The sequence below is a fragment of the Malaclemys terrapin genome, chromosome 12 (assembly GCF_027887155.1).
Source record: "Malaclemys terrapin pileata isolate rMalTer1 chromosome 12, rMalTer1.hap1, whole genome shotgun sequence".
NCBI lineage: Eukaryota > Metazoa > Chordata > Testudines > Emydidae > Malaclemys > Malaclemys terrapin.
Window position 1 is genome coordinate 24,131,797 of NC_071516.1, and position 24,603 is coordinate 24,156,399.

At 42.1% G+C, this 24,603-nt stretch overlaps 1 protein-coding gene across 4 annotated transcripts in view; it reads left to right on the forward strand.

Annotated features, from left to right (window-relative positions):
- Window positions 1-24,603, forward strand: part of PTPRT (protein tyrosine phosphatase receptor type T) — a 699,175-nt gene that overhangs the window by 247,467 nt on the left and 427,105 nt on the right. For all 4 annotated transcript variants that reach the window (XM_054046511.1, XM_054046508.1, XM_054046510.1 and 1 more), the window contains exons 3-6: window positions 2,128-2,399; window positions 11,131-11,212; window positions 15,328-15,443; window positions 18,252-18,426. In XM_054046511.1, the coding sequence (XP_053902486.1) occupies window positions 2,128-2,399; window positions 11,131-11,212; window positions 15,328-15,443; window positions 18,252-18,426 (645 nt within the window). The remainder of the gene's footprint in view (window positions 1-2,127; window positions 2,400-11,130; window positions 11,213-15,327; window positions 15,444-18,251; window positions 18,427-24,603) is intronic.

Genomic DNA, 24,603 nt, shown 5'->3' on the forward strand with positions numbered 1-24,603 from the left:
GTGAACGCTTTTTAAAATCCCAGCATTTGACCTTGTGCTTTGGCATGGTCTTCCTATTACAGAGAGGGATCCGCTGCAAAGTTTGGATTCAGATTTAAAGTTTCTGAAAGTCCAAGGGTGCTTGAATTTGAAGTTTTCTTGGGTAACATCCATTTCTATTTCTACCACCTTGAGATGGAGGTTAGAATGGCCCTGAAAGGATCTGCCTGTCAGTTTTTTCTTGTTGCTCAGTGCAGTCGTTTTCTCATCTTTACTTACATTGTGGCTGAATTTCCTAAAGTCCCAAGACTTTTTTTTCCCCTTTAGTATAAAAGACTTCCTTCCTTCTGCATCTTTGCCTCTCTTGATCCTTTATTTAGAGAGAGAGAGAGAGGGTGCGTATGAACATGGCTGGGGGGGGAAAGGATTTTGTGGGGGAATGCTGCCAGTGTCCGTTGATAAAAAATTATAGCATATGGCTGTTCACTGAGCAGATTTGATCAAAATGTTTATCTGGCGCATCTGGGTGTCTGTCACACTGCTGCAGCGTGGATTAGAAAGGAAAAGGGAACTTCTATAGGTTAGAACTGAAGTGAGCCTTTCCAAACTCAATCTTCTGTGAACTGCAAGAGGCCAGCAGAGAAATACATTTGTAGCATGACTTGGCAGCAGTATCGGAACTGAGAATGTCAAGAGGGTTGCGTTTGATTAAAAATTATCATGCCTGGCTGCTGAAACACAGAGATTTTTTTCCCTCCTCTCAATACTTTTTTTTCCAATTTTCCTGCCTGTGCCCACACCGAAAGCCGATTCTTTGAATAGAATCGAACCAAATAACTCCCTTAACGGCTTTCTCATTGCTAATGTGTTTTGTCACCTTGATGCATCTGTGAAGAGACAAGTTTAAAACCAACGTGTCTCAAAATAAAATGCTTGGTGTAGCAAGCTGTGAGTTCCTCAACACCCACTGCTGTGGTTTATATAAGGTAAGCTCCAGGGTAAACAAACTCATGAATCCCTTCTAATCTTATACCACCTCCCACTCCAGCATTTTCACTCTGAATGCCACTTGTGTCCAGTTCCTCCCATGAGTGGTTTAACGGTCCTTATTGCATTGTTTCTAGCTGGGATGTCACTGTTACACTCACGCGTTTAATTCTGCTGGACTTTGGCAACTGGGGGTGCTGTTAATGCAGGGGAGTGTTTAGAGGCTTACTACACAGAGATGTTGGGTTGGATCTTGTGCTGGCGTAAGCTGGCACAGGTCTGCAACGGTGCTACACTGACTTATGGCAATTGGGGGCCTCACCCACTGCATCCCTTTATATTGGGCATGCCATAGGGGGAGCCAGGTATGCAAGGGTGTACACACATTGTGTAGGGCTGGTTACTACATGAATATGGCACTACCAAATTCATGGTCCATTCTGGTAAATTTCATGTTCATAGGATTTCAAAAATCTTAAATTTCACAGTTTCAGATATTTAAATCTGAAATTTCACAGTTCTGTAACTGGGGCGGGGGGGGGGGGGGGTTCTGACCCAAAAGGAAGTTGTGGGGGGTTTGCAGGGCTATTGTAGGGGGGTCGCGGCATTGCCACCTTCACTTCTGTGCTGCTGCTGGTGGTGGCGCTGCTTTCAGAGCTGGGTGCCCAGCCAGCAGTGGCTGCTCTCCAGCAGCCCAGCTCTGAAGGCAGCGCAGAAGTAAGGGTGGCAATACCGTGACCCCCTTATAATTGCCAGATTTCATGGGGGAGTCCATATTTCATGGTCCATGATGAGTTTTTCATGGCATGAATTTGGTAAGTCTCTATACATGAAGCATGGAACAAAAAGATGTATGTTAATTTTAACTCGGAAGGAATATTTTCCTGCCCTGTTATATAAAATGAAATTGACAGAAGAAAATTCAAAAATAAGAACTCTTATAATACTCTGGTGTTAGCAGACCCAAAATCTACTTGAATCTCTATTGGGTAAGTTTAATATTCATAAAATAGGAGGCTTCAGCTCCATGAAATGAACATTTTGTTTTCTGACTGCTGCGGATCATGTAGAATCATTTATTTTTCTGTTACAATTGCTCTGAAAAACCCAAACCAAAAACCCTCTTCTCTTCCCTTCCCCTTTTCCCTTCTTTCTCTCTAGGTTCCTTCATGATGGTGAATAGCTCTGGACGGGCATCTGGGCAGAAAGCTCACTTGCTGTTGCCCACCTTGAAGGAAAATGACACTCACTGCATCGACTTTCACTACTACCTGTCTAGCAGAGACCGCTCCAGCCCTGGCTCGTTGAATGTCTACGTGAAGGTTAACGGTGGACCACAGGGCAACCCCATCTGGAATGTGTCGGGGATTGTTACTGAAGGTTGGGTGAAGGCAGAGCTTGCCATCAGTACATTCTGGCCACATTTTTATCAGGTATGTGTTTGTAATATTTCCTCCACCAAAGATTTGCTCTGTTGCTCTGAGTTTGGGGCTGGGCTATTGTTAGTCAAGGAGGTCATGAATGTTAGTTCTGAAATAACAATACTTAAGTTTTTTTCCTGTACAATATTGGAACAATTGTTACAATATGTCATGAGCTCTCACCCCATCACAGGTAAGAAAGGGTTGAAGTTCCAATTCATCATTCACTTCACCAGGGTGGTAATGAGGTAGTTCCTTGTCAGTCAGGAGAGGTGGGACTAAGGAAGGATTAGGTAATATCAGGCATCTCGGCCTTACAAATAGGTTGAGAGTCAAGAAGAGAGGAGCTGCTGGCTGACTGTCTTGCTCACTCCCGTGAAGGGGTAAGGTGCTAGAGGCCTCAAGAAGCCTTGAGCTGGGCAGAGCAATACTCAATAGCAGAGCTGGAGAAAGGCAAGGGGATGAGCACAGGGCCCAGAGGATAGTTAATGAATCTTTGGGACTACACCTGGACATTTTGTCACCTTGGAAGTGAACTGAAATATCCACTTTTCAGCTGGAGAGCTGACTGGCATGTAAAGGCAGATGGCCTAAAGGGGCACTAGAGGAGACGAAACTCTGCAACACTGCATGAAGACATGAGGGGAAAGATTTATGGGACCTGCTGGCAAAAGGAAGTTTATTCTAGCTGTCTGACTGAGGGACAGGATTCCTGGATTCTGATCCTGCCTCTGCTCCTGGGTCTCTTTCTGAATCTCTTTGGGGCAACCTCCCTGCCTCAGTTTCCCCATCTGTAAAATGGGGTAAACACCTCCCCAATTAGTGCTGTGAGGCTTCCTTTGCTGATAGCTGACATGCTTTGATATCCTCTTATGAGTGGTGCTTATACAAGTAAAGAGTCTTAGTTTTAGAACTGGCCTTGTGTGTGGTGATTTTGTATGGTGGGAGCCTCCAGGCATGTTGAAGCATGCTGCTTTCTTAAGAACATAAGAATGGCCCTACTGAGTCAGACCAAAGGTCCATCCAGCCCAGTATCCTGTCTTCTGACAGTGGCCACTGCCAGATGCCCCAGAGGGAATGAACAGAACAGGTAATCATCAAGTGATCCATCCTCTGTTGCTCATTCCTAGCTTCTGGCAAACAGAGGCTAGGGACACCATTACTGCCCATCCTGGCTAATAGCCATTGATGGACCTATTCTCCATGAATTTCTTCAACACTCTTGCTTCTAGAAGGCTTTCAGCTTCTGGAGGGAGGGCTTTATTGAACCAGTTGTTGGTCAGCACTGATGTGTTCTGAGAATAAGGATGTGTAAACCCTTCCACCTGCATTTACCATGGCTCTGCATAAAATTGGGTAAATATACATGCACATTTATCTAGACATTTAAGTAACTATCTGCACATACTTAACCCAGTTTGCCCATGCACCCAACTGACTGCATGAGCAAGAGCGCTTGACATTTGTTCACTCACCTTTGCATTTGGGCGGTTGCTCTGTTTTTGAAAGCTTGGCCCAGATTCCTAATCTGAGTGGGCTCTTCATCTGTTTGCTTTTTCTCCTGAGTCCTCCCTTCCCCTGTTGGAGTTACTGAGTTGAACTTAACACCAGCCGCCTGGGATCTAATAGGGCATCTTTGGATCGATTTTTGCCATCTTGTAAGCTTGCTAAATAAAGTGGCATACGTTTAGAGTAAGGGCTGCTTGTGGCACAGTTTTTCCTCTGCTGCCTAGCTGACTCCTTCCCTGAGTCTTAGAGTAACTTCCTCTCTGGTGTCTCAAGCTCTTCTCCCTTTCCCCAAGAGCGGGAGGAAGGTCAGAACTACATCCACTGGAACTGTGCCAGCTCCCACCAAGATTGATAGTCCTGCTAGTTTAAAAGCCCAGGCCCCTTTCAGACTGGAGGGAATGTCGAATGAAAGTTAGCCCATCTGAATTCCAGTGAGTGCCGATGATGGTGATTTCTGTGGTATGGATACCTGTCTACTGGGAACAGGACTAAGAGCAGCAAACCCATTGCATCCTGTCCCAGTCCTGGTTTCTGAAACGAGTAAGAACAGACCCTTCCCAGCAGTCAGCCTCAAATGGGCAGGGAATTAGAGCTAGGGAAGAATAGTCAAGTTTCTTAAGTCTTAGACTGTGAGGTGCTTCATATACCAATCCTGAACTGAAACTACATGCTTTGACCTTCCGGCATTCCATGCAGATTGGGCACATTGTGGACATAACAGTGGGCACTCCTAGCACAAAGAGCAAGTGGACAGTCTCATTCTGCTGCTGTTCAATTTCCTGAATCAATTTCCTTCAAGTAGGAGCACATGACAGTAGCCTAATCTGGACCATGGCCCTTTCATATAGTGCTGAGCACTCATTCAAGAGCGTCCCCACCAGGAGCTACTGTCTTGATGCCAACATCTGAGTGTATCCAGGGCTACTGGGGGATTGAATGTAGTTTACCATGATTTTTTGTTTGCTGACAGCAGGACGTCATCAGCTGTTAATCAGGGTTTTTTCAGTGACATCAGAGAGTTGCCTGGGTGAAAGATGTTAGAAATGTCGATCAAGTCCAGATGTGGTTGGAATGTCATAGTAGTTGTCTCATTATTAGTCTTTCCCAAACAGAGGCTGGGCTTCAGTTAGCTAAGCCGGATTTCACACCAAAAGGACTATTTTTAAGCAGCAGATAAATTCTATATACTCAAGTGCAGGTAGCACTCTACTCTTCTGGAATGGTTCCCTAGAGGAAGAAGGGAGGCGGATGGTTCAGGACTATTTAGATTGAAGAAACTGTTCATCCAAAGAAGGGAGGCAGATGTAGAGAGCAGCTGCAGTGCTGTCTGGGAGTTGGGAGTCAGCTGGCTTTGTGAGATCAGGGAGTAGCTGTGCTGTGCAAAGGGACCACTGCAATTTTATTTACGCAGAAACACTAATATGCCACTTTAGGGGCTAAGTGAAGTGAAACTTTATTAGGAATGTGCATGCCATGCTTGGGCTCTTGCTGACTTTTCCAGGAGAAACTCATTATAGTTGAAGGTTTCAATTATATTTTACTACATTAATTTTGCAGCCACCTGTTTACTGCACCATTATGTGGCCTGTTCCAAACTCCTTTCTATGCACTTTCTTGGTCTTAATTCAGTAAATGAGTGCACTTTCTTTTCATGCAGGACACTTTTACCATTCTATCAGAGACAAAAAGGAATGGCAAGGAATTGCCCACTACACATTGTAGGAGAGATACATAAATTGCTGATCAGAGGCACAAATGGGGTAGGAATTACTGTAGATAACATTCCACAGCTGAGTGTACTTTCTTTTCCCCCTTGCTTTTAATAACTGGATGGGATGTTGTTGTTTTTTTTAAATCTGAACCATGGTGGCTTCTTCCCTTCCAGCTGAAAGCACTTTGGTTCTTGTCCTTTTTTGGTGGTTGGTCCTTCCAGACGTTCCCACTCTGCTCAAACTTCCAGTCTTCTCAGGGTGGCTTTTAAACCTCAGAGACTCACCAGTCTCTAACTGTACAAACTGTCTCCGTCTCATGGCCTATAGACCAATGGTCATCCCAGGTCTTGTTACTTCAGCCAAGACAATGGAGACTAGACTGAGAGAAATTTGTGTACTTAAAAGGAGGAAGCGAGAAACTTTGTCCCCATTCACACTTCTTGGTGACCTCATGGAATACCTAAGGCTACAGGCAGACTGAGCTCAAAGATGGCTGTAATCTGGGTACCTAGATGCTGGTGGGCTCCTCATCTCCCAGTTGTCAGTAAGTGGCACATCTTGATCCTGAGCCATAGAAATATTCCTTGTTTTAAAAGCCTTTCCACCCTACTGTCAATTTTAATCTAGTAGTGCATGCCAGGGAAATGCAGACTGATTCACTGAGGCCTGAAAGCATGTCCAGTGTTTCACAATGAACTCTTAAGATAGTGTTTAAAAAGTAATGGACAACCAGGAAAATTTGTCTCCACATCAAAACATGGAATTTGTGTTGGACAAAATGTGGAGGATGTTCTTGATGCACAGATGCGGCTCCAGAGTCATCAGCAGGAACAGTGTTGTGTTATTAGGCTGGGAAATTGGGCATCTAACTCCTCTAGATGCTTTTCAAAATCCCACTGTTAAGAAATACATTTCCAGAAGCATCTGCCTTGTGCCTGACCCTCCCAGGAAGCTTCAGCTACTACTCAAAGCTATAGAGAGTCTGGCTATCTAAATACTGGTAACCAAGCCAATTTCCTGAGGTCATGTTTGCAATGCTGGCAATCCTGCACAAGATTCACATGAGTTATCCAGTTATAAAGGCATTCTGTTGAGACATATATATATGGATGGTGGAGATTTATAATGGCTACCCCAGAATTTGTCACACTTGGATTCCCAGCCTGAATAGGTGTTTAGCATAGTGAGGAAAAGCCGTAGGAGGACTGGGAGAGAGTTTATACATGTAATCACTGAATTATTGCGTGCCATAAAGATGAGCTAAGCTCCAGAATGCACCAAGCGCAGTACTGGAGTCTGCCAGTAAAAGCTAGTGTGATGTACAGCAAGGAACATTATTGATCTGTGCCTTAAGAAAACAGTTGTAGTACAACAGATGAACCAGGCTACTTTGCTAGCACAGACACTGTTTGTATAAAGTAGCAGCAACATGTAAGGGTTGTTTGTTGGGAAAGAAACATGAAATGGCTTGGATTTTACTATTCTCAAAGGCGTTTAAGAAGGTTCCGAAAGTGTAAAGCTTTGCATTTTGTCTGTTTCTATGTTAAGCTTTGAGCGGTCTGTTAAAATGCAAAACAGTATTAAGGGCCAAAATCTGCAACTTTCAGAATGAGTAAGGAGTCAAACATAAAAGTGTTACATATATAGAATTGGGCCTTTAAATTAGCATACATCTCAGCTGCCTCCAGGCCCTGGGCCCCAATTCTCTGCCTCCCGGAAAATCTGGTCTGCTGTCATGGTGCTGGGGGTCTAGGTCAGTGCAATGCAAAGGGAGAAGGAAGTTCTGTGAACTTGGATTGAAGGAAGAAATTAGAGCATGAAGAGTGCAGGGTGGCAGGCAGGCAGAGAGAGAGACGGCTTGCCTACTACTGTTCTGCAGATTCAGAACATTGAGAGGGGTGGAAAACATGGGGCCGAGGGCAGAATGTGTGGGGCTGATTTTCATCTACTAACTCAGCAGTGGTTGCCCTGAGCCATCTGTCTCAGTCCAGTGTCAGTCCACTATGCCATAAAGGACATTACACATTGAATAGTCAACAATAGTGAACAGAAACTTCTGTGGTCTAGCATTTGCTTTTGCCAGCTACTGATAGTTAAGGGCAATGCCTAATCCTTCTCAGAAGAGTTCTCTTGGACGTGAGAAGTCTGGGCTCTGAAGAAATTTCCTTGAGTGGAAGGTATGGAAGCTGATAACATGGTTTAAGATGCCTTTTGGGCAGACTATTTTCCAGAAGAACCTTCCTTCCTTGTGTATTCAAAAATTAAAACAATATTAAGGTTACAGTTTGCAACCTAAGTTTGAAAGGAGCTGCAGCAGTAATTTCTCGAGTTATCTTCCTGATAGCTGCACTGTGTTTCTCAAACGACTTGCTCATTTTAAAGAGCGTAAGCAAGAGGTTCCATTACATGACACTATAGCACTAGAAAGCAAGTAGGTGGCTTTCCGTTTTCAAAGCTGCATGTGTAACCCCAGCATGTGGTTTTCTCTCTAATATTTGCCTAACTCTTCAGTAACTGGGGTTACCAATTTATCCTGTTGCTGCTGTACCTTGAGTAGTTTATTCCTTAACTATTCTCCTCTGTATTTAAATTCCATTCCTGATTTTATTCAGTTCTTGACCTTTCCTTATCTTAAATCTTTTGCCCCCTTTGTTCTTATATTTCACACAATTTCCAATGCATTTGCTGAATCTGTCTTTTCAGGACTTTTATTTCAAAAGGTCTAATTTTTGTGTGTTCTTGGTGTACTAGGAGTAGTACAATTTGAGTGTTTTCTTCCATAAAAAAAGGAGGTAGACAAACTGGAGTAGAAATAAAGTTTTGGAAGCCCAGATGCAACACAAACCAACCCTATTTGATTACAGAAAGCCCATTGACTATTTGCTTTAATTGACTGTCTTGGGTGTTACCAGTGCAAAGAGACCAAGTATTGACCAAATGGGGTAATTTATCTTTCTATCAATAAAAATGTTCTCTGTGGGTGAAATTTAGCTCTGTGCAGAGAGCCAGCTGAACGGCCACTGATATTCAGCCTGCATTTTCCTTTATCTTTATCCCAGTCATACCATGCTAAATTTCTCCTTATCCTTGTTGTTTGCACCATCCAAATAATATTTCCAAGCAGTTCTGTTCTGTCCACCCGCATCCTTTAGCGTTTTATTACACAAATTGCACATAATCAGTTCTTCTCTCTAAAATATTGCATTGGCTTGTTTTTCTTTCCTTGAGATTTTTTTCTGAGCTCCTAGTCTGTCTATTCTTCTCTGATAACGAGGTGCCCAAAACTGAGAACAGTATTCCAGGAGCATTCTCCGGGTTACAGCAAAAGACCATTATTGCTCTGCTGTGTAACTTGATTTCCTTGTGTGTGCAGCCCCAAATTGCTTGGGCATGTTCACTGCCATATGATATGGCACTCTTAAACAGCTCTTCTGAATATATCCTCTCCTCCATGAGGATAGATTTAAAAAAAATAACATACAGTATGTGTAGATCTACTACATATCATATTTTTTTAGAACAGTATTTCATTCTCCATTTCTCTTGGTTTGATTCAGGAAGGGTAGAAACTACCCTGTATAGAAGACTCTTCTTGCAATCCAGCAACTGGAGACCGGGGTGCATTGCTGTGATTTTACAGCTGTCTTGCTTGCATAGATATTGTATTGTATTGTAAGCCAAACCAGTTTCTTCCTCCAAAACAATCCATGCAGGGCTTGTGGTTACATGGGGGGAATCTGGCTCCTGAGAAACTCCTGAATTCCCCAGCTGTGGGACATATGAAAGACAAGGTGTCAACTGTGTCCTGTGTCTTAATTGGGATTCTGTACCATTTATGAATTCTGGTTGAAATGGTGATATTGTATTTTGAAAAACTGCTGTATCATGAATGCCTCTGTGTTTGTGGATCTACCATTGCAGACAGACAATGTGGGTGCTTAGGGCTCAGTGACCCTATTCAGATGCAAACACCTGGGAACAATGGGTGACCCGAAGCCTTGGAAATCCAGTCCAGTTTATCCCTCAGAAGGTAGCAAGGAGGCGAGGAGCAATGGAAACTTACCAGGACAAAAGAGGCCCAATGACCAGGAGGGGTTTAAATAGAGAAACACACAGGAATAGGGAAGCCATACAGGAAGAGGAAGCATGGATCAGGAGAGAGCAAGGTCCTCCCAAGCTGGATGAAGGAATCCATGAGGGAGAGAGGCCAGTCAGTATGGAACAGCCTGAATAAGGCATGGGATGCTCTGTCTATCTGCCTTCCTGGACCCAGATGGTCCCCCAAGGGCTTATAACAGAAGGGTGAGCTAGTGAGGGACTATGTGGTTTAAGAGGCTTGTTGTTGTGTATGATCTGTACTCTTGTGCTTTACAGGATGAAGTATAAAAGAGCAAATGTGTTAGACTCTGTGCAAGGAGTAAGTGTGTTGACTGCTTCACAACTGCTGCATACCTACACAACCCAGAAGTTTCACAGCTTTGGGGTGGAGTTCTGGGAGAGGGTGTGTTTTAAGTATGAGGGAGCCTGAGGGGTGACTTCTGTTCCCAGATGAGCTAGGCAGCTGGACAGTGGGTTCCAGTTCTCAGGGTGGACTTCCAGACAGCAGATCTGTGCCCTGAGAGTAAGTCTAGGGACCCCGAGATTGGGGAAGTGGCTGGACTCTGTTCAGGATCCAGGGACTTAAAACAACCCTGGCAATCCAGACCACAGTGGGTTGGATTCCCCTCACATCTGTCCTAGTGCGTAGTAATGAGGGGCCACTTACTAGGATCTGTAACAGGTTCATAGAATCCTAGAATATTAGGGTTGGAAGAGACCTCAGGAGGTCCAATCCTCTGCTCAAAGCAGGACCAACAGCAACTAAATCATCCCAGCCAAGGCTTTGTCAAGCTGGGCCTTAAAAACCTCTAAGGATGGAGATTTCACCACCTCCCTAGGTAACCCATTCCAGTGCTTCACCACCCTCCTAGTGAAATAGTGCTTCCTAATATCCAACCTAGACCTCCCGCACTGCAACTTGAGACCATTGCTTCTTGTTCTGTCATCTGCCACCACTGAGAATAGCCTAGCTCCATCCTCTTTGGAACCTCCCTTCAGGTAGTTGAAGGCTGCTATCAAATCCCCCCTCATTCTACTCTTCTCCTGACTAAATAACACCCCCTCTTCTAATGACTTCCCACAGTGGGCCTCAGATCGGCAATGAATTTCAGCTCAGGTGGGTCTTTATTCCAAATAAAAGACTGACAAAGGGTTCTCTGTTCCTGGCAATGAGGTAAATTAGGTTATCATAAATCTCTAGCAATTTCTGTACCAAATGGAGTTGAAATTCAGTGCAAAACCTAGTTGAGAAAGCATCTTGATATGCGTGCACACACCTGAACAGGTCTTTAGTCCCCACCAAGAATGACAGAATCGGAGAATCCTGAATGATTCAGGCACTTGGGTTGGGCGGGAGGGGGCAAACGTTAAAATGATTCCTGCAGCTAATGTTTGTAAGAAAGGCTTTTCTCACTGTGTTTCAGGTGATATTTGAATCCGTGTCTTTGAAGGGACATCCGGGGTTCATAGCTGTGGATGAAGTCAGAGTCCTTGCCCATCCATGCAGTAAGCACTCTTTCTTTCTCTAGCCATGTTAATGTGTTATACCAGGCTTTGCAGTGTGAAGGAGCAATTCACCCAATTCAATCAGCTTTAAAACATCATCTTTTATCCTTCCAAAATGCTTACGGAGTGAAGGCAATCAGCCTGGAATAAATACATAATTTTGCAAGTCGTGCAACAGGCAGCAAAGCTCAGAATCTACAGCCAGTGCCAAAATGTCTGTTTAAATCTTTCTCTATTATTAAAGCAATATAAAGCTCTGATTGTTTGTTAGCTCTTATTCAGACCATTCAAGGAGGAAGAATGAAAGGTTTTTTGATAGTACAGTTAACTTTTAAAAAGTGCATTTGCAGACATTAGTGCAACATTCCCAAATACCCCAAAGCTATCTTCTTTAACAGAGTGTAAATCCACGCAGCAGTTCCATGAAGGTATTTAAAGAATATGTATCATTTTTCAAAGCGTTCAACTTACTGTGGACTGGAGACAAGGTGGGTGAGGTAATATCTTTTACTGGACCAGCTTCTGTTGGTGAGAGACACAAGCTTACACAGAGAGTTGAATACAAGTCCATTTCATTGTGAAAGCTGGTTAGTGCTGTATTTATCCCCCCAGTTTTATCTATATGTGATGTGTCCTATTTGGATTTTTTGACTGGATCTGAACTCTCCCCATGTTTGTATAGATCCAGAGTGTTAGTTTGGCCATTTAAGTGAAATACAATTTTTAAAAATCCCTTTTTTAAACATTGTAAGAGACTTCATGCCCTTTAATGAGTCTAGCCATGCCTCATGTGCTCTTCCCCTTCAAACAATTCAGTTATCTGAGCTGAGACTCATGCTCTCCTGAGCAATCCTCAGCTGCTCCCAGGCCTTTTAGAGTTTCAATACATGAAGAGTTTGGGATTGAATTGCACTGTTGGGTGACAACTCAGTTTTGTTAGTCATGATCTAATGTTGCATATACAGCACCTATGGTAGTGTCTTCTATCTGCCCGGTCATACTTGGAAAGGCAGCAAACCATCCACTCCATTTACTGTGCTTTACATCTCTCCCCTCACCAATTCACAGCTCCAGGTATATTAGTACAGCTGCTACACTTCCTGAAATCACATTGATCATGTATCTATTTACTGTAACCTCAGTGAGCGGCATACAACAGGGATTAATTACAACTTTCAAATAGTGGCTTCCTACAGTTCACATTTAATGTGATAGACATCAGGGGACATGAGCCAGTTTAATATAACAGGGCAGTTCTGATAACTGAGGTATGGATAATCGCCATTATTACTTTATTATATGTATATTTATGACATGTGCCCATTGTCTATGCCTTTGGGTACATTTACCTCATTAAGATATAATTACTATCAATATTAACCACATGCTGCAGCTGATTGGCAGCATCCAAACAAATCCCCCAAATGGTGTGCTTACATGGAGTAACACGTTGGCTGTAGCAAAGAATCTGCTTACCCAGTCACGAGGCAGCGACTGGGCAAGAAAGTTATTGGCTGTAAAAAGGGAAAAAGAGGACACCAGCTCTGGCCCAAATTCAGGAAAGCATTTAAAGTGGTGCCTCATCCCATTAATCCCATTTCTTGAGTATGTGTGCAAGTCCCAAATTGAAGTTCAGCACATGCCTAAGTATTTTACTGAATAGGGATGATTTCCTGATTTGACACCATCGTGTATGAAATCTGTGTAGAGAAACAGCAATGCTGCTAATATCACACTTCACTGATCTGACTCATGTATTAAGCATCAGAGCTTCGAAAATGCACAGCTCCTATTCTCCATGGGAATTGCTGCCTGCTGAGTGGCTTGGAGAATCTGGCCCTAAAAGCTTAATCACTTTCTGAGCCTTCTATTTCCCTCATATTCTGGAAGCTTATTTATTGTCCACGGCTGACTGCAAAAGCACCTTGTGCCTTGAGAAATGTAGAAGGGAAAAAAAAAATTCCTTGTAAATATTCAGAAAGAATTGGACTTCAGCTGCCTCCTTCCTTTTAACTTTAAACAGAGCAGTATAGTTAACATGCATCACAACTTGGCTGTTATCAGTTGACAAAATCCTGGGTTCTTACCTGGAGAACTCCCATTCCTTTCAGGGACTGTAGGATTTGACTGCTAGAATTGTATTGATGGAGTTGAGTTTGTGTGGCAACCCTGTTCTCTGGGTTTCCCTAAACCTCTAACTGCAAAAAGCTGGGACTAGACGATGGGGGATGGATCACTCGAAATTGCCCTATTCTGTTCATTCTCACTGAAACATCTTGCACTGTCTGAGGTCAGAAGATGGGGTACTGGACTAGATGGACCATTGGTCTGACCCAATAGGCTATCCTTGTGTTTTTAAGTTTTCCACACAGCTCAAGCTTAAAAAGGAGACTGATAGCAGTAAAAAGTGGCCCAAACCATGCACATCATACCCTGTTTTGGGGGACTTTTTCAACCTGTGTGGTATAGTGTTCCATATAAGCTATAAATCCCCTGCAGTCTTTCCTAATGCTTCACCCCTCTACTGCTCAGGTCACATGCAGAGGTCCAGGAATGAAAGCCACCTTGAAATATCAGTGACATGTTCTGTGAACTTTTATGGCTTTCATCCCTCACATTCATTTTACAATAGTTATTACTCAGAACACTGCTGGTAAACTCGTGCTGAGGAAGGGTTTGACATTATTAGCCCTTATTTTCACCTAATTTTTACTTTTTTCATAGCTTAAGTGTGGCAGACACAAGCTTAAAAATCAGCAGACGTGGCCCCTACTAAAGCACTAAAGGGGAAAACTAGATGCCTCAGTTCTCCAGCCACTTCAGCTGTTATAACTTCTGCTGCAGCACATTGCTCACTTGTGCTAAGGCCTCTGTTTCAGGTAACAGGGCTGCATAATCCACCTTCAGCCAAAGGCTGGTTTCTCAATAGATTTTGCTACAACTACTGATCAGCTATAAAGATCATAGTATAGGGATACTTTAGGCCAGCTGGTTGGGCTGTTTGCAATCTAAGTGAATGGCAGCCACTAAATTATATAGTACAGACATGTACATACAATGGACCAACTTTTCAACTGGCCTCTGTTAATGTCTGCCAAACTTGTTTGCCCCAGCATATGTGCATGTAAATAGGTGTCTAGACGCTGTTACCTGTTCTGCATATATAAAGGCTTATAGGTGCCCACACCCTTTTCCAGGTACTTAATGGCGGTTGTCTGGGAATATAGTTGGATATAGTCTCTGAAATGACATGGCTCATTGAAGGTCTAGTCATAATAATGCGCACTGATCTGTCAGGTTTTTTTTTTAAATCATCCTAAATCTAGTAATAAACTCAGAATAAAATTCAGAACAGCACAAGGCCTAGGGGTAGAAGTAGTATATACACCTTGTGCTGGCAACCTGCACAGGTGAATTTCATTTAAAAATGGTCAACTGGAATATTATAAAGTTCATAGCCTTGTATGCTCATGTTGTAATGCTTTATTTTCCTCTCAATTAATTCTCAGACATGAAACAGCCTGGCTTTGTTGCTTAGTTCTAAAAGTCACCGGTCTGTTGTCGTATGTGTGTGCATGGTGTGTTTGTTTTGTTTTTGGTGAATGAGGGAATGGACGTTTAAAATCTAACAGCAAAGTGATACAGCTCTGAAACTCCAGGGTTTTGCTTCACAATCAGTGAACCTGAAAAAGCCTTAGGAAAACTTGCTTGTGTCTATCACTCACTGCAAATTCACTATTTGAATGTTTGACCCTTTAAATTGTGACATTTTCGCATTCTGCAGAAGAAATTGTTCTCTGCTTATAGCAAACAGTAATGAAACTGTGCTGGTTAGAAATAATTGTGAACTTCTATTGTAGAGCTGATACTTAGGGCACTTTCTTATTGTGCCAAAGGGTTACATGAGCCATCTGGCCTTACTGCATAAGATCAATCTCCCCATGTTAAATAATTAAACAATACTGCTTGGCTTTGCTTTGTGAAGTCTCTGTGTCAATGGGGAAGCCTGGCATTCTTCTCTGATCTGCTGAGCCTGGATCTTCCCATGGCTACATGACACCATCAATTACTGTCATGCTCTACCTGGGTAATACTTTTGAATTTTTTTTTGTTAGGAAAAGCGCCTCACTTCCTGCGGCTGCAGAATGTGGAGGTCAACGTGGGACAGAATGCAACATTCCAGTGCATCGCCGGGGGGAAGTGGTCTCAGCACGACAAACTCTGGCTCCAGGTAAAGTGCCATGAAGCTTGGGCTGGTGGTCTTTCTTTCTAACCATCCATAGTCAAAATGAGTAGAGGTGAGGAAGAACTGACGGATGGGGCAAAGTTCCAAACTACTTTGTTGAAGAAGCTGTTTAAAGTTGCAGTTCAGAGTTCCAGGTAATGCTGTGTGGGGCCACCATAGAAAATGTAACAAATGTGTTACGTTCATAGTAAACCTGTAGCCTGATCCTGCAACCTTTATTCGTATTAGTCAAAGACTGCATGACTGAGCCCTAATACTATCCTTATTGCTGCCTCTAGGCATTGCCACAACGCTAAGAATAAATAATAATCATGCACCTTTGATCATCTCACTTGCCCTTTGCCCCCTAGCAGACTCCCCTGTAAGTTATCCTACCAGATCAAATGCACAAACTGCTTCAAACACCTGCCATTATAATATATCAATTTTAAAAATCAAGAATGTTTCCACCTTGTGTGGAATCATCTCTTCCCTCCCACTCCCCCAAAGCACATTGATCCCAGGCTCAGGACCAGCAGACAAAGCAGTTGGAAAAATGCCCTAAAGGGGCAGCTAGTGATTTTCCTTAGGTTGAATACCCAGGTGGTACAAAGCTGGTGACACCTTTTGCTCCAACCCCTCCCCTCACTTACCAACCCCCTACCCCAGCACCTGGATTGCTCTGTGTTACTATGGGGTTGAGCCAGTCCCCAACTGGCTCCAGGATCAGGGGAGCAAAAGGCCTTATTCCTCCATATGTCCTGCATCATAGCACGGCTTGCCTGCACCAGAAGTCTGGGTACAGTAACAGACTTAAGATCAGAGCTTCCTAGTCTTATAGGGTTAGAAATGGAAGCTTTAACAAACTGGAAAGGGGAGACTTCCAGCTTCTCATTGAGGGTCACTAATTATTTCTAGCCCTCAAAGTGCTCCAGATCTTAAAATTACAACTTTTTTGTGCATAGAGGCTTTAAATACTATAATTCTTCTCTTCCTTTAAACTCTGAACTGTTAAACTACTAAGATCCCAATGAAGCCAGTAAGACTTCCTTTTGCTATATGTACTTCAAATGCACACAGGGTCAAAATCTGCTCTTGTACTTATGTTAAGTCTGAGCAAGGCAACTGTACTTAAAAATGAGTTGTACACTGGTGCAACTGAGGTCTGGATTCAGCAAATCACACGTGTAAGGTCCATCAGTGGCTATTAGACAGAATGGGCAGGGATGGTGTCCCTAGCCGCTGTTTGCCAGAAGCTTGGAATGGGTGAGGGGATGGATCACTTGATGATTACCTGTTCTGTTCATTCCCTCTGAAGCATCTAGCATTGGCCACTGTTGGAAGACAGGATACTGGGCTAGATGGGCCTTTGGTTTGACTCAGTATAGCTGTTCTTATGCAAGGCTCATTTAAGACAACTGAACTTAAACTTTGCTGCATTAGGGTTTTAAGAGCAAAATTTAGTCCCTATTCTTTATTATTATAGAGCCTACAGAGAACAATATTTCTAGAACCGTCTGCTTCTGCAGACAGGTACGCACCATTGCCAGAATTGCTGTGATATTCCTGATTTGTTAACAAAGGGGTTTTGGTAGCCTAAGGAATGAAGTTAAAACTTTTAAAACAAATTTAAATACCAATTTCATTCTAAACATGGGAAAGAGATGGGGATAGGAATCAGTTTGTCTAATGCTGAAAAGATGAAAATCAGTATGGGAGAAACTTTTGAGTCAGTAAGAAATGTAATATGTTTTATACAAAATAACCTAAGTCTCTTTAACTGTGCTGCCATCACACACCTTCATATCCTAGCAGTTCCATTTTATCTGAATTTTTTTTATGTTGTAATCTAACCACCCTCTGAGATGTGTAATTGCTTAAGCATTAGCTTGCTTGGATTCTTGCTGCCAAATGCATCTGCCATTATGATTAGAGGTGTGGAAAAATGTTTCTGACCTAAATAATGTGAGAACATACCCACCCACCCCAGATTCAGGGGTTTGGGGGGGACGCATTTTCGTTGCTAGTGAGAAATTGTTTACCACTCTTCAAACTGGGAGCATTTCATGAAAGTGACATCACCCAGAATTACTGACTGCTGGAAATTGGCAAAATGACACTACATTTTCACAGCCTTACTCACATATCTGCCTAGTTCTTTCACCTACTTCAGTTCCAGTTGTTGTGAAGAATAGGTAATCCAGATTAGCCAAAATGAATGTGAACCAAAATCCTGGAAGGTCTGAACATCTTCAAATATTGTGAGTGTTCAAAATCTAAACGTGGATCTCAACCCAAATTTTGCAAATGGTCTGTCTTCAAATTAGTCTGAAACAAACTCCCACATCTGAACATCCACAAAGAAAAGGTTGTACAAAATCTGTTCAGTTGTAGTAGTTGCACATGCTAATTAAGCATGCAAATACATTGTATATGAACATCTCTGGAAGTCTGGATCATCTTCCTACCTAGACATTGCTGTATGTATAATGAGTCAAACTGTTAAATGCAATCCAAAAATATATCCGCAAAACTTGAAAGCATATACAACTCCCCACATCAGTATGCAAGGGTACAAGTGCATGTGAGTGCACACAAACAGGTATCCAGTACATTTAGTGGGTGCACATTTGGAGGTCTTTTGGAAACTTGCACCTATGTAAATTCTAACATGGTAGATTCAGGTAAATAAAAAAGTGTAACTGTGTTACTATAAAATATAATAACAAAAATTGGTCAGTAGCTTTAAAAAAAAAAAAGCCATGTTTTACAGCCACATCCTCATCACTTGTTTTATTCTTGGTTTCCTGGCAGCAGTGGAATGGAAGGGACACCGCGTTAATGGTCACCAGGGTGGTCAACCACAGACGGTTTTCTGCTACAGTCAGCGTAGCAGACACGTCTCAGCGCAGCATCAGCAAATACCGGTGTGTCATTCGCTCAGATGGTGGCTCTGGCGTTTCAAACTATGCAGAATTAATTGTGAAAGGTAGGTGGCAAGAACCCAACAACACATATATCATGCATTTTGTGTGTGTGTGTGTGTGTGTGTGTGTGTGTGTGTGTGTAGATATTGCACATTTTTCTCCCAAATGGCAGCTGTTCTGTGTGTAATATTTACAATCCTAAATATCTGCCTCCTTCATTAGTTTATAGCACTTTAAAGTGTAAATATAGGGTGTAAGCTACAGAAGAGTTTCAGTCCTCTTTTTAAAAACTGAATGAAGAAGGGAAACTTTCTCTGGCTGCCACCCCATTTATCAGCCCTTTAATTATGTCTATTATACAGATGTATAAGTATTTTTAATGATACTTTAATTTTTTCCATGAAACAGTTTGACCACCTCTAGATTTCAGCTTTGTTCCCTAACAGTAATTTATAAGGCACAAATAATCCTGTCAAGGTGCCATAGTGTGTTCTATGTCGCTATGTAAATGGTGTCAGGGTGGGCTCTTCTGCTGCCCTGAAGTGCCAAGCAGCAGCAGCAATACTAATTAAGGAGGATTGCAGCCAGGTCTTTGTTCCAGTGCTATCTATTATCACTCCTGTGTCAGTGTGCCTGAAACTGCCCAAGAATTTTTTTTGCAACTACCAAAAAAATACAGTCAGTCTTTGCCCAAAGAGCTTGGAACAGGATAGGTTCAGAGTGCACAGGATGCACTGGGTGAACTGTCATTTATCATGCAGACTTATTTTTTTAACAAAATCCCAAAACATTAATTGTCTATTTGATTTTAACTTACTTCAAGGAGGGAAAGGGGGTTTCTAGTCAGGCTCAGATCTTGAGCTGCATCTGAGGAGAGATCAGGAGGGGAGAGTTCAAAGGTGTCTTTAAGTCACTTTTATTGTCCCCGGAATCTGGGTTGATTGCACTGCTCTGGCCACAGCTACAATATACTACAGTCTCGGAATCCCTTAAAAGGACTATGCTAAAGAATGATTCACAACCACAGTTATCCCTGAAAGAAATGTGGGTGACTGCCAGGAGGCTAGGTGCAAAATGTGAATGTTTTAATACTACTTTATTTTACATTTTTAATAAAAGGAGGGAATATTTAAATCAATTCAATAAAGGTAGCTGTTGTCTGAACCAAAAATATTCTAATTGCTAGTGTTGGGCTTCTTTGAAATGCAGCCCTGTGTGGAAAACTGTAGTGGCTAATACATTGGGACTGAATTTGCCTACCATGAGACTTGTCCCATATGTTGATACACATCCTTTGTATCATGGAGTATTTGTGGGGAAGCATCCCAAAGATTGACACATGTCTTCAGTCTTTGGCAGTGTGATGTGTAGGAATGAGCACAAGGCTGGGAGGTGTCTGACAGTCTCCTGATCAAAAACCATTGAAGGTAAGATGATTGGAAGAGCAAGTTGTAAATACCGATGGATGAAGTATCCAGCAGAAGAGCTGTTGATAAATTTGTTGCTAGGGTTACACAGGTACCTAGACACCTAGATCAAGAGATGGTAGAAGAACTAAAAAGGAGAGATAATTAAGGGTTAATAAAGTATTATTTTGCCAAGTCTTGCACCTTTTTTTCTAAGCAGGTACATTTTTCAGTGGGGTTGATTTGAGGTTAGTCCCATGCACCAGTGGTGTCACTTTGGGATTGCATGGATCAGTGTTTCTGAAAGAATCTGACTAATTTTGGTGTGGATACTAACAAATTCTAAATGCGTGCACACAGCTGAAATGAAAGCAAATTGGAATCACTTAATTCTAAAGAGATGTTTATTGAATTGCAATAATGTACTTGGGTCTACATTAAATTAGTCTGTAATTGAAGTTTTGCTCAATTGACCGTCTTGTCCCTAAACTTGCTAGATTTGGGCTAATGCTCTGTCTCTCGTTCTTTCTCTTTCACACACAATCATGTGGTGTTGCTTGAACAAAGAGCAAGATTTAAAAGTTGTTTTTTTCTTCTGGCAGGACTCAATTTACCTCCCTATGAATAAGATTTGTTAGAGTGTTTTGGCAAGGAAAAGAAGAACTCATGTTTCTCTGCAGCATATGCATGTAGTCTGATAAATACAGAAGGGCAGATTCTGTTTTTGAATACATTTAGTAATCCCGTTGATTTAAATGGGAATGGCAGGCTTTCATCTAAGGAAGTAAGTTGGCCAATGAAATTAAATAAAACACATTCTGTGTGATATGAGAACTCCTGCAATCCCAGGTGTCTAACAAAATTAGAGGAACAGTAAAATAGTTGCAATCCTTAGTGATAAGCTTATGAAACAAATGTCTGAGTTTAAAATTATGGCAATAATTTTATACTCAGATGGTACCTTGCTTTTACTCATAAAAACCCTTTTTGCAATCCCATCACTGATTATGCTAATACTTGTAGAGATATCCCAGGCTTTTGGATCAGTTGGCATAAGTTTTGGGTAATTGACAAAACGCATACATGCTCTCTTCACACATTCCAGAAATAAAACAATGGAAGAAGGCTAACATATATTATACGTTCCATTATATTCCATTATACACCTTTTATGGAGTGTTGGTGTTTCCATGGGATTAGGGTGCTCTTCTAGTTCTTAACTCAAGGTCTATCATTGTTCCACATGTAATACATTGCTAGAATTTAATTGCCTTGTATATTTACTCTGAATGGAATAGAAGCAAAACTAAAGAAAGGAAAATGATGGGTAACACTGTGTTGACAGTCTGTGAAATCCTGAAGTCAGTGGGAGTTTTGCCCGAGTAAGGCAAATTTGGTGATGGTGCGATTATTTTTCCTTGGGTCTTGTACAGCAGAATATGATAATTTTATAGCGCACAAAACATACATGGCAGAACAGTTTGATACAGATTTCTCCTAAAATCTTAAGAACCTACAACATTTTGCATAAACTGGTAGCTATGTTGGAAAGACACTTAAACTACATTGTTACCACTTACCTTAAATAGTGTGAATTTTGGCCAGTTTCATAATATTTCAAATAGTCTGTATGTGTTATGTACAGTTAGAACAAATGTACAGCAAAATACAGCCCAGCTATCCATGGACAATTGTCGTACGTGCAGTGCCAGGAAGACAACTTTCACTCTTTGAGCTTGATCCCGTTTTAAGCACTAAGCAGAGGTATCACACATGTTCTTAAAGTTAGGCATGTGCTTAGGTGTTTTGCTGTGCTGGGCACTTTGGTTCCATAGATCTATACTTAAGGAACTGAAGAAGCAGCTCTTTTGATACAGGGAGCCTCTGCACGTGAACAAACTAGGACTATTCCATCCAGTAGAAGATGTTAAAACATAACATAATGTGTTTTATAAACAGCTGTCACCACTATATGGAAAATACATTACTTTTTTTCTTTGGTTGACTGATTGCTATCTGAATGCTATTGAGTGTGTGCAGTCTAGAAATGACTTGAGAGGTTCAGGATAAGTATCTTGTTGTTCTGGTTTTTCTTCAGGTTGGTAATATTTGTTAGAACAAGGGATGAGAAATCAGTACTCGTGGGTTCTATTTTCAGCTCTGTCTGACAAACGGGGTGGCCTTGTTAATCACCCCATTAATTTTATTTAGCCACTCTGTGCCTCAGCTTTAGAGCTGTGTGGAAGCTGGAAGTCTTGCTTTGCATGGATTTTAGGGAAGCATATTTTTTGGGTTTGCTCTACCTGGGTTTGCTCTACCTGGGTTTGCAGACTTGCTATTCATTGTGTCAGTACCACATTTTAGGTAATTATGCTGCAAAACCACAAATCACTATAGGTTTGCTCAAGTCATGAACTACATAGAAGATTATTGTGAAAAAAAAAATGAGAAACCCACAGCCAAACCTCTCAAAAAAGTCAGATTAGGGGTTATTGGTTACTGTATAAAACACCTTTCAGATCCATTCCAAACTGCTATATGCAGCTCCGAATCACTATACCAAAGGATAACTTTTACTGCTTTGGTTAGGGTAGAGTGTAGAGTAAATAAGAGTCCCTGGGGAGAAATCTCTAAGCTTTGAGGAAAAGTTGATGGAGTAGGGCTTATTCTCAGTTCAAAAATCAGTGTTTCTGAATTGTTACACCCTCCCCTCCTGCACTCCCACAAAGCCCCATGACTACTTCCCTGGCTATGGTTCATCTGCTCATCCCATTTGTGTAACAGCCAGTCTAAGAAGAGGCCTAGAGTAAGTTGGTATGAGGGGCTCAGAACATCTGATAATGGAAAATCAGGAAATACTGCAGTGAATATAGATTATCTTGCTCTAGCTAATTCTCCTTTGAATGTTGCTCTCCATAAAGTTCCCTCATTATATTGCCTCTGTTTGATGTTAATTGTCTCAATTCACAGGGCGTTAATTTCTCCTAAGATCTCTATTCCACATCTACTAGAACATGGGGAGAGAGGTTTGACAAAGCTCTTTACATACGCCTAGGGTGTTTTCTGATTCCCCTCCTACTTCCTTTAGTTGCTTTTCCAAGGGTTTGGTTAGTCAACATAGATATAAAATCTGTAATCTCTGATGCAATATTTGGGACAGCTCTACATTTATCATTCAGTTATATTTTGAGTTCTTCAGGCACTTGGGGCTGACGCCTTCAGTATAGCAAGAAGCCGAGGTGGTTTCTTTTTAGGAGCTTTGCTTGCTGTTTTCTCTCATGCTCTTTTCAGTGGTGCTGCTTGTTACTGTTTAATTCATCCTAAATTTATTAACTCATCATCAACCACTCAGAGAAGACTGTACTGGTGACATGAGCCAGTATGTCTTCTCTGTACAGTACATACAGGAAAAAAAATAGAGGCAGAATCAAGAGCTTTTATTGTGAAAAGCATAGCAATTATTTAAACACTTTAAAAGAAATCTGTACTCTTATGAAGAGCTGGTTATAGACATAAAATGCAGACGTAGGGCCACATGACAGAGGAAACTGTCAGTGGGGGGAAAAAGCAAGGGAAAACCCAAGATAGTTAAGAAGCTAGATTTACCAAGAAGTAGCTGTACAAAGTTTGATTACTCCAGGAAATAGAACCAGGGTGTGTCCAGATGGCTCCAATTAACTACTGGTCTTTAGCTAAGCCTGCCTGGGGGTGGGAGGGTTCTAGGGTGCTGATATAATACAGGCCCAGCTTATTCTCGGCGTGGCAGGAGGAGAGGGAACTCCAAAGTAGGGTGCACTGCTGGAGGAAGAGAAACTGCTCCAGAGAACAGACCCAGTCACAGAATATGGGCAGAGAGGAAAAGCAGGTGCTGAATTTGGGAGAGTTTGGCCATAGACTGGGGTCCACCTCCTATAAGTACTTTGATCACACTTGGGGGACACTGAGAACTTGCAGGACAGTGGGACTTTTACTCGTAAAGTAAATCGGTGTAGATGTTGATAAAATAATGATGTGCTTTTTGTAAAGAACTGACCCGTCTCTGGGCTTCCTTCCCACCTCCCATTTCTGTGGTGGTCGAGTCATCTGGCCATCAGGGAGTAACTGGTATCAGGCCAGATCCTCAGGTGTGGTTGAGCTGTATTTGGAACAGAAACTGAATTGAGGTGGTAGTGGGAAATGGCTGTACATCACCTTTGCACTGCCCTGATTCATGGAGCTGTCCAGTTAGAGCACCCTAAGGATCCAGGAGCTTGGAATTGGTGTAGCACAAGGATGCTGTCCATGCTCCATACCTAACCCTGCCCTGCTATGTCTCTGATACTGGGGCAGAGAGGGAGGTAGTCATTTGTCAGCCGTATGCCAACCAGGGAATTCCTAGAAAGGTGGATTAAGCTGCCTTTTTATGGTCCCCTTGCACTACCAGAGCTGTTCAAAGACACCATACCTGGAGCTATAAGTATGATTTCTTTTTAAAGAATATCACTCCCCTCTGTTATTGAGATCTTATTTGTGCTATACCTGTACCTACAAATGTATCATATATAATAGTCCTCAAAGATTTTCTTGAGATATGCAGACAAACTATAAGCACAACATGCAAGGGTATATGGCATAGAGCAATGCACGCATGTGACAGCAGGGCATGCGTGTCCTGGAGGCCAACATGGGTAAATTGTGTAACACAAAAAAGAAGGCTTAGTGTCCTTGATAAATACAGCAAGTGCCATCATCTAGGATGCCCACAAATTTCCAATCGTTTTATGTGTAATAAAAGGCTTAGGTAGATATAATGGAATTGAAAATAACTCTTCCAAGCACCCATATTTTCATTTC